This window comes from Benincasa hispida, chromosome 3 (assembly GCF_027475165.1).
Source record: "Benincasa hispida cultivar pf3 chromosome 3, pf3_genome.v1.1, whole genome shotgun sequence".
Classification (NCBI taxonomy): domain Eukaryota; kingdom Viridiplantae; phylum Streptophyta; class Magnoliopsida; order Cucurbitales; family Cucurbitaceae; genus Benincasa; species Benincasa hispida.
Window position 1 is genome coordinate 1,379,074 of NC_143480.1, and position 15,257 is coordinate 1,394,330.

General features: G+C 34.1%; 1 protein-coding gene across 1 annotated transcript; it reads right to left on the reverse strand.

Moving 5' to 3' along the window:
* Nucleotides 1–13,339: 13,339 nt before the first annotated feature.
* On the reverse strand, nucleotides 13,340–13,735 carry LOC120073091 (uncharacterized). Its single transcript, XM_039025699.2, has one exon. The coding sequence runs from the start codon at nucleotides 13,733–13,735 to the stop codon at nucleotides 13,340–13,342; it is 396 nt and encodes a 131-aa protein (XP_038881627.2).
* Between the last annotated feature and the right edge of the window lie 1,522 nt (nucleotides 13,736–15,257).

Sequence of the window (15,257 nt, forward strand, 5' to 3'; positions counted from 1 at the left end):
TACTCTTTTATTAGTCAATTTAATCCTATTAAGTCGAATTAAAAGATTAAACGTAGGTTTCTAATCTCATTGGAATTGTGATCTTAAGTCTATCTCAGTCAAATTTTAAAACTCTTTTAAAAAATGATTAAAGCCTAAGTTTGCATGCATGTCTTTCTTATTGATTTTAGTTCTAATTTTAACTCTTACAAAACATGAAACAACTAAAACCAACCACATTGCTAAGCTAGACTAGGTATTTATAACTTTTATAAATTAACCTAAGTGTCATACTTCATGCAATGTTCATTTATTATTATATATAACTCTTATATAACTTGTAATGAACTAAGCATACATGCTTTTATACACTCTTATACTATAATACTTATAATATAAAGATGATGCATGGATATGCTTAATATATGCATATATTATAACTCTTATATTATATGATGCATGAGCATGCTTTAATGTAATTTAATCATGCAAACTACTATATTATAACACTTATAATATAAAGATGATGCATGAAAAAAAATGCATAACCTATGGTAGGTTTTAAAACTATGTGACATACATTATGGCATATAATTAAACATACATCGCATTTACATTCATTAAAAAAAATTGATGGACCAAGATAATTGGCCTAAAAAATCAGAAATAAAAGCTATCTATTACATAAACCATCGAGTCAATTGGTTTAAACAGGCAAACTAGGTCTTGAACCGCCCAAACGAAGCCTCGTTCCTTAAACGTGCATCAGCTCCTTGTGATCGTTGAGTAACACTGATCGAGTATAAACGATCTGTAGCATGGATCGAGTGCCTTTGACTATGCGATGAAGCATGAAGGCCACGCGATCGTGCAGCGCACATCAAGAAATGCATGCTAAACGATCGAGTAGACGACAACTATGCGATGAAGCATGATCGTCTAAACGATCGAGGAGCAAGCGTCGAGTATCTTATACCGAGGATCGAGTAGCCAGTGACTATGCGATGAACATGCTGGCCTACTCGAGTGTTTAGTGCGTGTGCCTTGCCATGCTTTAAATATCACATATTCAATGATGGTTTAACCCCAGCGTCCATGCGTTCGAGTACCCAACGCAACATGATCGAGTAAACTCTTTACTCGATCGCATAGTATTAGCCATGTGATTGTTTAGCAAATACTACACGATTGAGTAGAACTTTTCTACATGATCGCATAGCCAAATCTAAACGACCATTTAGCCTGGGCTACATGCGACCAACCTTTGGTCTTCTTCCTCAAAGTGAACAACATCTCCATGCATTGAAGCTTCATCAAGAACGACTTAAACAAACTAAAAACATGAACACGGACTCGATAGCAAGTTAATTATGCCCAAAAACGCAAGGGCCCTTACAAATTAACTTTGAAATGTAAAAGAAAGCTTTAAAACATAGTCGATCATCCTGAAACATCTATCAATTCACATCCACAACTACATCTAACACTTAAACGCATAGATTACCTACTTCTGTTCTGAAAAACAAAAGTCCCATGGAGAATTTGTTTGGTCTTCAACCTAATTATCCTTCACTAAAGGTTTTTGGGTGTAAATGTTTGCCCAATCTTAGATCCTATAACAATCATAAACTTTCCTTTCGATCCAAACCATGTATTTTCATTGGGCATAACAATTCTCATAAGGGTTACAAATATTTTACTTTCGATGGTCAAATTTTTATATCAAGACGTTCTTTTTTATGAATCTTTCTTTCCTTTTGCTAAATCACGTAACAAAAAGTTGCATAACTCGAATACTAGACTGATTGATCCAATCTATCTTTTTTTCTCATGAGAACCATAATGACGGTAGACTTATTACTATTCCAGTTTCTGACAATCTTGATAATCCAAATCATGCTAATGTGTATCCTTTAAAAACATATTTTGTTAAAGATTTTTCACAGGATACTACGCAGAAATAGATTTTGTTGAAGATTTTTCATAGGAAACTATGTAGGATCAAGCCTCGCAAGACAATATTCAGTCTTCAGTCCCACATGAGAGCAATCAATCTTCAGTTCCCACTGCTGTATCTCTGACTACTACTCCTCCTCTTGCTTCTACTCACCTAATGATAACTCGAGGTAAGTGGTTTAAGCATATGTTTTATGTACTATACTTTCAAATATGTTTATGTTAATGAGGAAGTTTTATGATGATTAGGAGGAACATGATACCGAAGGACAATGAGAAGGTATCCGGGATGAATGTTTCAAAGTGAAACCCGATACTAAAGGACAATGAGAAGGTATTCAGGATTGATGTTCAATGTTAAGCCAATATTGAAGGACTTTGAGAAGGTATCTGGCCTAGAATGAGGGAACCGATGCTGAAGGACTATGAGAAGGCATTTGTCTCTGATATCTAAGTATGATGATATTCAGGGATTTACCATGTGCATGTAGGCAATGTTGATGTAGGTAGAGTCAACGTTGGATGTGTCGAAAGCACTCCACACCAAATAAGGTATGATGTTGAGGGATTGAGCAAAAGAATTCTTTCTTAACTAAGGTTTAGAATGTGTTATGTTTTAGTTATGTTATGTTTTAAGAAAAGTTTTAAGTATGAGTTTGCTTGACAGTTTCAGTTTAAAGCATGATGTTTATGTTTTAATGGTCACTCACTGGGCTAGTAACTCACTCTTTCAAATGTTTTCCTTTTCTTAGGTAGCGGTCATCTCCTCAAAAGCTAGCTGCCCTACTGCTCTGCCACTCAAGGACAGAGTCAAAGCTCAATTTTTCTCAGAGAAATTTTAGGTGTTTACTTTGTAAATGTCTATACATATGCATCATTCATATAGAGACTAGTATGAAGTGTTAGGACCCACTGAACTCTATGTTGTTAATACAATGTGAATGTATTGTGAGCTAACCCTAGTCTAGTTTTCTGAGTTTAAGTAACTTTAGGATGTTATATATGCCGTCACATTCTCTTCTGGAATAAGAGGGTAATCTGGGAGGGGGTATGGCAGTAGAGGTTATGTATCTTTTAGGATTTGTAGTCTCCCATATGGGAGAATAGGTATTTGTGTTAATAGTTTGATATGAAGGAGATGTAATGTTTTGAAAATAAGTCCTATATTTCATCTAATGGAAGAAATATATATTTATTTTGATTTTTTCCATTGTTTTGTAATATTCATCACGAATCTCACTTTGTTCAATTTTTTAAATGATTCAAAAAATATATTTCTTAAGAGTTTATTTTTGTCAGACCAAAATTTTGTATCTAGTTCTATTTTGTTAATTATAAAAGGTTTGGAAATAACATTTAATTGATTAATATTTTGCATATAAGAATGGGTTGGAGACAAAGTTGGATCCTTATCTTTTGTATAAAAAGGTTGTGGTATTGTATTATCAAATCGACTTCCTTGAGGGTTTATAGAAGTACTTGGTTAAGGAGGTTCATACATAGTAGAAAATCCAACTTGTAGAAGTACTTGGTTGAGGAGGTTCATACGTAGTAGAAAATCTAGGAAGTTCCATTCTTGAAGATTGAAATTGTATTTCTACACTTCCATCTTTATTTTCAATAATTTGGATTAATTTTGGATATTCAATCGATGGTTTAAAGGCGTCTTCTAAATTCCATATGAGATTATGAGTAATTTGATTCTAAGATAACATTTTTGGAGTAAAATTATCTGAGTACTCAATATTAGCTTCCATTAAAAGGGTTTGATCTTTAGGAGAAGTCCTAAGAGCATTAGGGGATAAATTTGTATGCATTAATTTATAATGTATTCGAAATATTCCTACAATGGATTCAATTTGTGGTTCCCAATCCATATTTAGAATTTTACTATCAAGCATTAAAGGTTGAAGTATATTTGGATCACTTAATGAAATTGAAAAGTTTGGATAACAATTGAAGTAAACTGACCCTCTTTCTAGATTTGATTCAACTATAGAGAGTACCAATTTTGAAAAGTTTATGTCTTTTATCACGTAATAGTAATAAAATAGGAGTATCTAATCCTATCCTATAAAGAGGTTTTATGGCAATTTGAACTAATCCTATATGAAGAAATTTATATTTTTCTTGGTGTTGGAGAATTGATTATCTTGAAAATAAACGAAGACTTTCTGAGAGTTTATTAATTGGGACTAATTGTTCTGTGGTCTTGATTCTATAATCTTGAAGAAAGTCAAATTTTTCTATTTGATAAATAGTTTTAATATCTACTTTTGGTATATTCAAATTATGGAGTTTTTTTTCTATTTTTGTTATCTGAAGCTCTTGACTATTGACTATGGAGAGTTGAGAATCATTTGTATAATCTTCAATTATGTTTGAGTCTTTTGTAATATGGGCTTTAGAGAGTATTTTTCTAATTAAATTATACATTAAGCTTAAAATCTTATTAAGATTCTAATTATCTGTTGTGACGAATAATCAAGATGCTAAAATTCTACAACACTAGAACACAAAGTTTACCAACAGTCTTATGATTCTACTGTCGGAACACAAGGTTTACCAAAGTGTTATTCAATAGAAGTAATTAGCAAAATGTAATTGTTATCATAAAGGATACTTAGAATAATATTAAGACAAAGACTAATAAATTTTTAATGCTAATTTAATTGAACTAATATACTCTACTAATAATGCTAGGCTCCGATACCATTTTGACATGACATGTGGACAATACGAGATGGATCATGAGTTGATGCAATACTAGTAATGCTAGGCTTTGATACCATTTCCGAACCTTGGAATGTGAATGTCAAAGTTTTATTATAGACATGTTTATATCATGAGTTAATGGAAGCATGTTTTCTTTAAGGAAGTCACTCACTGGCCATTTAGAGCTCACCTTTTTTAATGTTTTTCTCCCCAGCTAGTGATCGACGTCTCTAAGCCTAACAATTCTGTCAGTTAGTCATTGTTAAATTGGTAAGATTGGTGAAGTTAAACGCTTTAAGCCTTTTGGATTAAGGGTAATTGTAGAAATCAAGTTGTTAAATGTGGGTTTTGTTTTTATGTTCAGGTTGGCAAATTTAATTAAGTTTTGGAACTAATTTTGAACCAAGCCCTAGCCATTAAGTTAATTGGAGACATTAGGATTAACTTGGTTAATGGGATTTAGACCCTAAAAGATTAATGTAAAATTTGGACTTATTATTTTAGGTCTTGTTTCAAGGTTATTCTTGGAAAAGGGAAGATAAGCTTACATGGTTTTAATTTTGAGGTAAGTAATCTTACTACTGGAATCGCCTTCGTGTCGTGCAATAGATTTATGGATAATATTGTTGGTTATGAGATTTTATGAACTAATTAGAAAGGATAAATAGGAAAATGGTGAGTATGTCTGACGTACGTTATAAGTATGAGCATGATTTTGATTTTTATAAGATATACTAAAAGGATAATTGGGCATAGGCCTATTAAGAAGAGTTATATTACATACTGTTGGAGCTACCTTTGTGCTAGACAAAAATAGATTTAAACTATTATTCTTGGTTTTTCCCAATAGTTTCATAAAAGATATATTTTTATTGTTGAAAGGTATTTAGTTATGCATGCTATAAGTTAATGAGATATTACGCTATGAATTCATGAATTTATGTTATGTTATGATTTCATGATAAGGGATCATTTTATTGCATATTTCTTGAAAGACCAAATTAGTGACAATTGTCCTCCCATCCGTAGTTGTGTACACCTCAATTTCAGTTACATGCGCCTTCGGGTTCACTAGATTATGTGTGCTCTCATGTCCACCAGTTTATGTACGTCTTCGAGTTCACCAATTTATGTGCGCCTTCGAGTCCACCAGTTATGTGTTCCTTCGAGTTCACCAGCTAATATGAATACATCTCACCTATGGTAGGGCGGGTTAAATTGTCCATTCAGATAACAGTCCATGTACAACTTTATGACTTCAGATTAGCTCTCACCAGCTTAGGATGTTCAGTTCATGTTGCATTTATTGGACAAAAATGCTTATCCTGACCCCAGTAATGGGGTTACTTATTGAGTATTTTATACTCATTCTTTCTCATGTTTCTTTTTTAGGAAAAGGTAAGGGCACATCGACGAATGATAGACGAAATCCATGATCAAGCCACTGGGCCTAGTCATATGCTTCCGCTTGTGTTTTTAGGATTTATGTTTTTTTAAAAAAAATTCAGTCTTGATGTTTGAGCTTGAAGTTTTAGTACTTTTACTTTTAAACTTTTTATGAGAATTTTCTATGTTTTATGGTTTTAAAGGTACCCTGTTAAATGAATTTAAATTATTTGCTTTTAATAACGTTATTTATTTCATAGTATTTAGGTTCTTACCAAATCATGAAAAAATGTCGATTTCAAATGTATGCATGCATGTAGTAACGATCTAGTATAAGTCCTAGGGAGTCGAGTCGTTACATTATGAGTCTTGAACAATGAGACCCCAACCTTTTACTGGCCAGAGAGGTGTTAGTTTATAGTTGGACTACAAACTGTTTGTTTATTAGAGGAAACAGTGATACTTAAGAAATTAGATATAACTATAGGAGTAAAAAGATATTTTGATCCAACTGTAGTTATGAGCAATTTGTGAAGGGTCGACTGGTTATTGATTGGTTATATCCATGGACACAAAAATATATTTACAGTGCCAAGAGTGCAACTATCGGTATTTAGTGGAGTGACTAGTAATCAATGAATATTGATTATTTAATTAAAGAGTTTAATTAATTAATCTTATATCATTGGAGCTTCTAATCTGCACACCCATAAGGTCCCATTGTTAGCTCGCTAAGGATAGTAATGAGGAATGATTTGAATTGTTCAAATTACTTAAAGGAATTCTATACTGATATGATTAATATATAGTGTATTCTGATACATTATAGAATATAGTTAATTATAGATATGATCTATAATCCAAACTAGATAAGTGTGATATATTTGAATGAGATTCAATTATTAAATTCATATAAATTGGATTTATATAGAATTATAGCATAAGAGAGATGTATGCATATAAATATGTGATATTTATATGTTAATTAATTAACTCTAAATTAAATATGATTTGTTATTTAATTTATGTTAATGACTAATTAATTAAGTAATAAATAATGGAGAATGGAGGCTAGTATAAATATGTGATATTTATGTTAATTAATTAACTGTATATTAAATATGATTTAATAGATAGTTATTTAATTTATATGTTAATTAATTAATTAATAGTTAATTGATCAATTACCATGTGATGGAAAGTGAGAAAAACTTGGAGAGGGGGTTACCCTCTCCCTATAAATACAATATTATAACCCATTTAGGGTAAGGGTTTTTCATTTAGTGAAAAGAGAACCTAGCCTCCACTCTCATATTTTCTCTTTTCTCTCAAGAACATTATGAAGGAACCATTGAAGGTCCATGAGTGGAAGAGGATCGAACCAAATACCCAAAATTTATAGAACATAAATTTTACAGCAAAAACAAACAGATTATGCATTTAAAAGATAATTGCAACATGCTTTAAAAAAAAAATTACAGAAAAGAAAAAGGGTTTAAGAAATCTTACCCTTGAAGAACTCTTCTTCACGAAATTCCTTCTCCGAATGTTGTCACAAAAAGTCTCGAACCCTCTAACCATCAATGAGAACACTACCACAAAAGTTACCTCTGTATTCTCTAAATAAGAATCCAGGAGTTTTGTGGGCTCTGGGTGTTTTGGAAAAGATGGATCTTTTCTTTTCTTTTTTTTTTCCTTTTTAGAGAGATGAGAGGAAAAAATAAGATTCTGATTCTCCAGAACATTTCTCTGTATCTTTGTATTCCTTTTGTGAAAATCACACCATGAAGAAGAAGAACACTTTTCCTCTTCCTATTAGCACGTTTTTTAGAGAAAATATGAGGAGGAAGTTACAACTCTCTCCCAAAATGATTTTAAAATAAATTAAATTAATTTAATATATATATTTATGTGATAACTATCTTATCATATAATATATTTTAAACCATATGGTATATCAAATATAACACATAACCTATAGTTTCTATTCTCTCACCAGTGGCATTTAATATAAATCTCATTTATATTAAATTTAATTATGTGTATCAAATTCATATAATTAATATTTGAATCATATTCAAATATTTATTTCCTCTAAAATAAACTTTATATTATAATGTATCAAAATACATTATAGTAATTATATCATATATAAGTAGATTAAATTAATTATATCACATATAATTAATTCTCTCAATTAATTTGAACAATTCAAATTAATCTAAAAATTGATTCTCATTAAATCTCGTTGTGCTACAGAAGGGACCTCATGGACCTGTAGCTTGAAGCTCAAACGGTACGTGAATAATAAATTAAACTCTTTTAATTAAATTATTCACCATTCTTTAACTGTCGAACACTCCACTAAAGACCGACAACTACACTCTTTGCACTACAGATATATTTTTGTGTCCATTGCTTATAACCAGTCAACAGTACAATGACCCTTCACAAATTGTTCGTAAGTACAGTTGGGCTAAAATTATTGTTTTACCCTGTAGTTACATCTAACTCTTTAAGTACCATTGATCCCTCAAATGAATAATAAATCATAGTCCAACTATGACCAAACCCCTCATGGGCCAAGATAGGGTGTGGCGCCATATTGTTCAAGCCCCGAAATCAACCCTTAAGAGAGTAATTTATCTACTTACCCCGACATTGGGGAAGGAGTGAATTCCTTCTTGTGTAACTGTGTTCCCAGCTCCTCAATCAGACGAATCCTCAAAATGGTAGGCTTGTTGAGTTGGTGATATGGTCACTCTCACCTATACAAATCAAAAGATTGCTTTCATAAGCAGAAGTTCACAACTCACTCAAGATTCAGGTCATGTTACCTGTGGTCATCTTAGTGAAATGGAAGTCTTTATTATGAATGTCGTTATATAATGAGACTAAACATTTCATGGCCCGTTCTTATACAAACTCCTTTGTATAGAATATCCCCACTCACTGTCTCCACATGAATGATCAGGATCAGATCATTTGTAGTACTTTACAACAATTGTAACATCTACAAAGTGGGTCATACTCGTAATGTCACCAGGATAAGGTATCCAACCTTATCCATCTACTACAGACCATTTAGGTTATCACTTAAACATGATCCACCTGTATGTCTCTACATACATGTTTAACCTACAAGAATCGCAACGCCTACGCCACTACATGTTGAACTCTTATGGGTGTATATACTCCTGTGTAACCTTGGATGTTAGTTTATTGGTTTGTGGTAAATGCAACTAATTTGGAAATAAAAACATCACATATTTTATTACATAAATAAAATATTTGTACATTACAATTAAAAACTATAGGACCCTAGGAGATTTAGGGCATCAACCCCAACACATTCCTCTACCTTTCATTCCCTCTTCCAATGTGTTAGAGCCCACACATCTAGCTCCTTAGATTCCTAGAGCATAATGGGGAAGCTCTTGCGATGGTGTCTTTATTCTTTGAGAGATTCAAGTTTGTTTGATTGCGAAGGAGAGAAAAACGTGAAGAAAGGGGAATCTTCAAGGTTGAGTTTTCTTCTTCCATTTCTTCTCTTCTTCTTCATTAGAAGCATGCTTAGGCTTATTAGAATGTTTATCCTATTTTGTGATAATTAATTCACTATTTTTATTTTTTATAAAATCATTTTTCAAAATACAAGGTGATCACACGCTTCTGTGGGAATCAGATTCCCTTCAGGTACGCATTTCATTAATCGCATCATCAACAAATTACTGATAAAGTATGGTGTACATCATAGGGCGAAAATGGCACATACAAATGGACAAGCTAAAATTATCAACTGCGAGATCAAAACTATTCTTGTGAAAGTTGTCAACACAACTCACAAATATTAGGCACAGAAGCTAGATGAAGCGCTTTAAGCCTACCGAACCACATATAAGACACTTATTGGGATGTCTCTTTATGCGTTGGTATTTGGAAAAGCCTATCATTTGCCATTAGTGCTGGAGCATAGAGCCCATTGGACCACCAAGAAGCTGAACCTTAATCTAAATGCAGCCAGAGATGTGAGGAAAATGCAATTGAATGAATTGGACGAGTGGAGATTTCAAACTTATGAAAATGCAAAAATATACAAAGAAAGAAAAAATCGTTAGCATGATCAACGCATCAGTAAGAAAACTTTCTTTGTAGGTCAAAAAGTTCTTCTATTTAACTCTCATTTGCGTTTGTTTCCAGACAAATGGAAGTCGATATGGTAAAGACCTTTTATAATCAAGGAAATCTACCCTCATAGAAATGTTGAACTAACAAATGAATATGGCACAAATGCGTTCAAAGTTAATGGGTAAAGAATCAAACCATATTATGGACGCAACGTTGATTGTGAAAAAGTCTCAATTGATCTTAGAAAGCTCGAATGAAGGAGAAGGGATAGTCCCTGCAGCGACAATGATAACATCTCACTAAGGATGCGTCCTAACTTTTTGTCTTTACTTTATTGCTTTGTTTTCTTAGTTTCATGCTTTTTTTAATATATTTGAATTCCTTGAGTTTTGTGGATTTTGGTTGGTGTTGAATTGATTGCGATGAGTTGTGATTAGTATCTTTACACTTAGAATTTTTGGAAAAAATGAAGGAGAGTTGCAATGAGTGTAGGGTGCACTGAGTGATGCCTCATCTCATCCAAAACACTCATCGTAGGTGAGGGTGCCCAAAGGTTTTCTAATCATTAATGGAATTTGAAGTGATAGCCATGCGCTGCCTGACACACATTCCATCAAGCACTATTAATGTTGGGATTGGTGTCCTAATTCTCCCGCAGTCTCGTAGTTTATAAACTGTACACATTGTTATAAATAAAATAAGAGTTATTTTATTTGGTATTTACTCATATCCAATAAACAAAGCTCCATGGTTATTGTATGTAAACTTAAGCATGTATATGAGATATATAAGTGGATCATGCCTTAAGTGATAACCTAAAAAGATCTGTAGTATAAGGATTAAGAAGGGATATCTGATCCTAGTGACACTACGGATACGGCCCGCTTTGTAGAGTTTTACAAGTGTTGTGAATTACTACAGATGGTTGATCCTGACCATTCATGTGGAGACATGTGAGCGGGGATGTCCTATACAAAGAGTTTGTATAAGACCGGACCACGAGATGACTAGTCTCTTTATATAACGTCGTTGATACTTGAGACTTACATCTCACCTAAACGACCATAGATGACATGACCACAAGCTTGAGTGTTTTGGGAACTCCTGCCTTGAGGGCGGTCCTTTGATTAGTATGGGTGAGAGTGGCCTTGCCAACTCAACATGCCTACCTTTTTGGGGACCTGTCTGATCTGGAAGCTAGGAACTCAGTTACACAAGATAGAATTCACTCCTTCCTCGAAGCAGAGGTAAGTAGATAGATTGCTCCCTTAAGGGCTGATTCTGGGTCTTAAACATAATGGACATAGCATCTCTTTGGAAGAGAGGATTCAGTCATAGTAAGACTATGACTTCTGTTCATTAGAGGGATCAGTGGTACTTAAGGAGTTAGATGTATCTACAGGGGCATAACAGTTATTAGCCCAGCTATACGTACAAGCGATCTGTGAAGGGTTATCGCGTTGTTGATTGGTTGATATGGACACAAAATATATTTGTAGTAAGGAGAGTGCAGCTGTCGGTCTTTAGTGTAGTGCTCAACAGTTAATGGCTGATGGATCCCGTGACTAAAGAGTTTATTTAGTGATTCACGTACCCTTGGAGCTTCAAGCTACAAGTCCATAAGGTCCCCTTGGTAGCTCAATGGATTCAAGTTGAGAATCAGTTCTTGTGGTTGATTTGAAATGTTCAAATTGACAAGAGGAAATTCGATTATATATGATATGATCGGTATGATGTATGAGATACATCAAATGGAGGATTAATGTAAATGAGATTTACATTAAGTACCATAAAATAGAAAAATAACTATGGATTATATGTTTCATGAGATGAAATATTAAAACTATAGGTTATAAATATAATATGGTAAGCTAGTTATCATATATATTTATAATAATATTAATTATTGGATAATTATCTCTTTCTCTCTAATAACCAATTAAGTGGGAGGTTATTGATGGTTTTATGGTAACCTTGAGATTAAAGGAAAAATGTTTTCCTAAATTTAAAAGAGTTTCTATTCTCGGAAAGAACTCACGGAATGTTGTCATGTGAATTGGTTTCACTAAACGATAGCTTAAAGAGAGACTAAACGATCATGGAGTGTTACTACAGATAGTTCACCAAGTTGGTCGTAGCTAAACGATCGCAGGGCATTTTCTATACAATAGGTTGCCTTCTTCCACACGATTGAGCATTCGTCTATACGATAGACACTTCTCATCTCCCACTTGCTCAATCGTCTACACGATTGTTATTTCTCCAGTATCTTCCTCTAACTAAGTCCACACAGAGCCCACACTTCTGGATTCTCACATCGAGAATACCAAGGTAGCCATTGTGGTGGTGTTCTCACTCAACTCAGCTGAATTTGATGTTTTGGAGGCCGTTCATTGGGTTCGTGATCTTGGAGATCGTTGAGTTCATGTTGGCTATTGATCGTGTTGTGTTACGGTCATTGTGTTCGAGCATTCGTGTATCGCTGTCTTGGAGGCTGATCGAGCGTTCATGATCGAGGGAGTTTGGAGAATGAGTCTTCAAAGGTATGTATTTATTATCCCTTGATTATCTAAAGCATGCTGTAATTTCGTATTGTGCATGACCTGTTAGTTTCCGTTTCTTGATTGTAATTGTGTATATTCAATATCGAATGGAATTTGGAACTATCATTCCGCTGCTCATGGAAATCCTCATGTCTGATTTCCTTCAATTAATGCACCATCATGATGTTGATTTCATCACCCACAATCATGTGCCCACTAACCCCTATAAAACCCCTTCCATTCAACTTCTTCCTCTTTTGTTTTCCTTCAAATTTTGATTAAGCTCTCTTAAAAATCTCCCATTCTCACTGTTTTCTGGTGAAGCTCCGACAAAGCTTTTAACCTTTCCTTTTGATCATCCTACCTTGCACATACTTCAGAACAATCAATGGAGGGTCAAGGAAAAAGCACCAAGTCGTCCTCTGTCTAGAGGATGAACTTTTATGAAACTGTTTGGAATAGGAAACATTTGTCTATCCTTCTACTAGTCCCTTAACTTTCATAAGGAACTGAAAATTCTGTAACTCGTTTAGAAGGGTAGTCAGATTGTACTGTATTTTTTTCATTATTGCATTGCTACAAAATTGAAGAAAACTCTTCGAAAGAGATTCCAAAATAAAGGACACCAGACTCTACTCGTCTATGACCGCATTGTTCATTTTGGCGACATTAAAGTGGACCATCAGGTCGAGAACATGTTCTCTCACTGATTGGCTCTCTTTCATGCACACATAGTAAATATACTTGAGGGTTTCGGGCCAAATCTTAGCAGACGGTTGTCCAAACATCTCTTGGAGTGACTCCATGATCTGATATGCAGTCATCATGGCCTCATGCTTCTTGGTAAGAACGTCGGACAGACTTGTCAAGATGTAGACTCGAGCCTTACCATTGGCCTTTGTCCAACGGTCATAAGCATCCTTCAACGCTTGAGATGAATTTCGAGCGGGGACTGGAGGACATTCCTCCGTCAAGACAAACCGCAGATCATCAATAACCAGAATCGTATTCAGGTTAGATTTCCACATCACATAGTTTTCATCAGTTAATTCTCATTTTTAAGCAAAGATATGATTGTGGAAGACATGTTGAAACAATAAAAATCAATTGACCTTATTAGTTATCTTTGTCATAACCTATTACATAATTATCCAATCAATTAAGCAAAAACACATTTAACCATAGAACCCTAATTAAACTAGTGATTTTAGTTTTTGCAACGATACTTCAGAGGTTTAGAGCAACAGCCACCTAACGGTGATCAGCCACTCCTCCCCTGAATTGAGACAATCTTAGCCAATCACTAATACCAAAAAAACTCTTATTCCTCTAGTTTTTAGCTATCGTTGTTTTGATCAAGATTCATTAACTAACTTAACTCCTCTCATAAGTGTGACCCTCCATTTTTGGATCCTAGAGGTACGTTTTAATAGGCTACCGAAGGGAAAAACAACTATTGAAAATGAACCTAAGAAACATTATTCATTGTTGAAGTTTGTGTTGTTCTGACCCCTATGATGAGGCCCTTCAAAGGGATGGTCGCTCTATGACAACACGCAGGCAGATCATAGAAATCTCACGATACAATCTAATGGAGGAGAATGTGGGATACGTTGACACACGTCCCTCTCCCACTTGAATATTGTCCCCCATTCACCTTGTTATTGACCCATACAAACACTTTCTGAAGGGAGGCCGCACCCAGGGTGACACGAAGCCGAGCATGAATCTCACAGTGTGAACTCTTGGGGACGTGAGAGCTGAATATTTGATATATCATATATGCCAACTTCCTCCCATTAAAGTATTCTAATTTTTTATTAGGATTTTATTATACTTAGTTAAAACCTTGGCTAATGAATTTTTCTGATTCCTTTAAATTTGCTCAATCTAACATTTATATTGAATAATTTAACAATACTTAATTTCATTTATTAAACTCTTTTAGTAAAATCAAGCATCATGCTTATAAAATATTTGCTCAATTCACCTTCTAGGTCGGTTCCCAGGTAGAGATATTTCGTTTTCGTCAGTTTAAATACCCACTCCTAGACAGAACCTTCCTTAGACAAAGGTGTTGAACGCTGAAGGATATATAAGCTATGCAATGTGATGCACGCAAGATGATGTGATACTACGTCTAGATATGCGTTAATTATGAAAGTTCTTATAGTATGTTATGTGTTGTCACAAGTTTCCTTGCATTGGAACCAAGTATAATTCCACCACAAGTTTCTCGGTGTGATCCGAGGTCGAACACAGGGACTGTTTGAGGTTATTACGGTATGTTTGTGATATATGCGACCAGGTTTTTCAATCTTTAAAAATGTTTGTGTACAAGTATATAAAATTGCGGTAAAGTAAAGTAAAGCAGTAAAAATGCAATAATAAAAATAAAGTGCAGTAAACCTAAGCTAGATGATACAAGATACAGGTTTCATGATACAAGATGTTGGGGTCCAGGCTAGCTGTGAAGATTATGCAAAGAACATGTAATGCGGCGGCAAGTCTTATATACAACGCAGAAAGAGAAAGATAACTAATATAAAC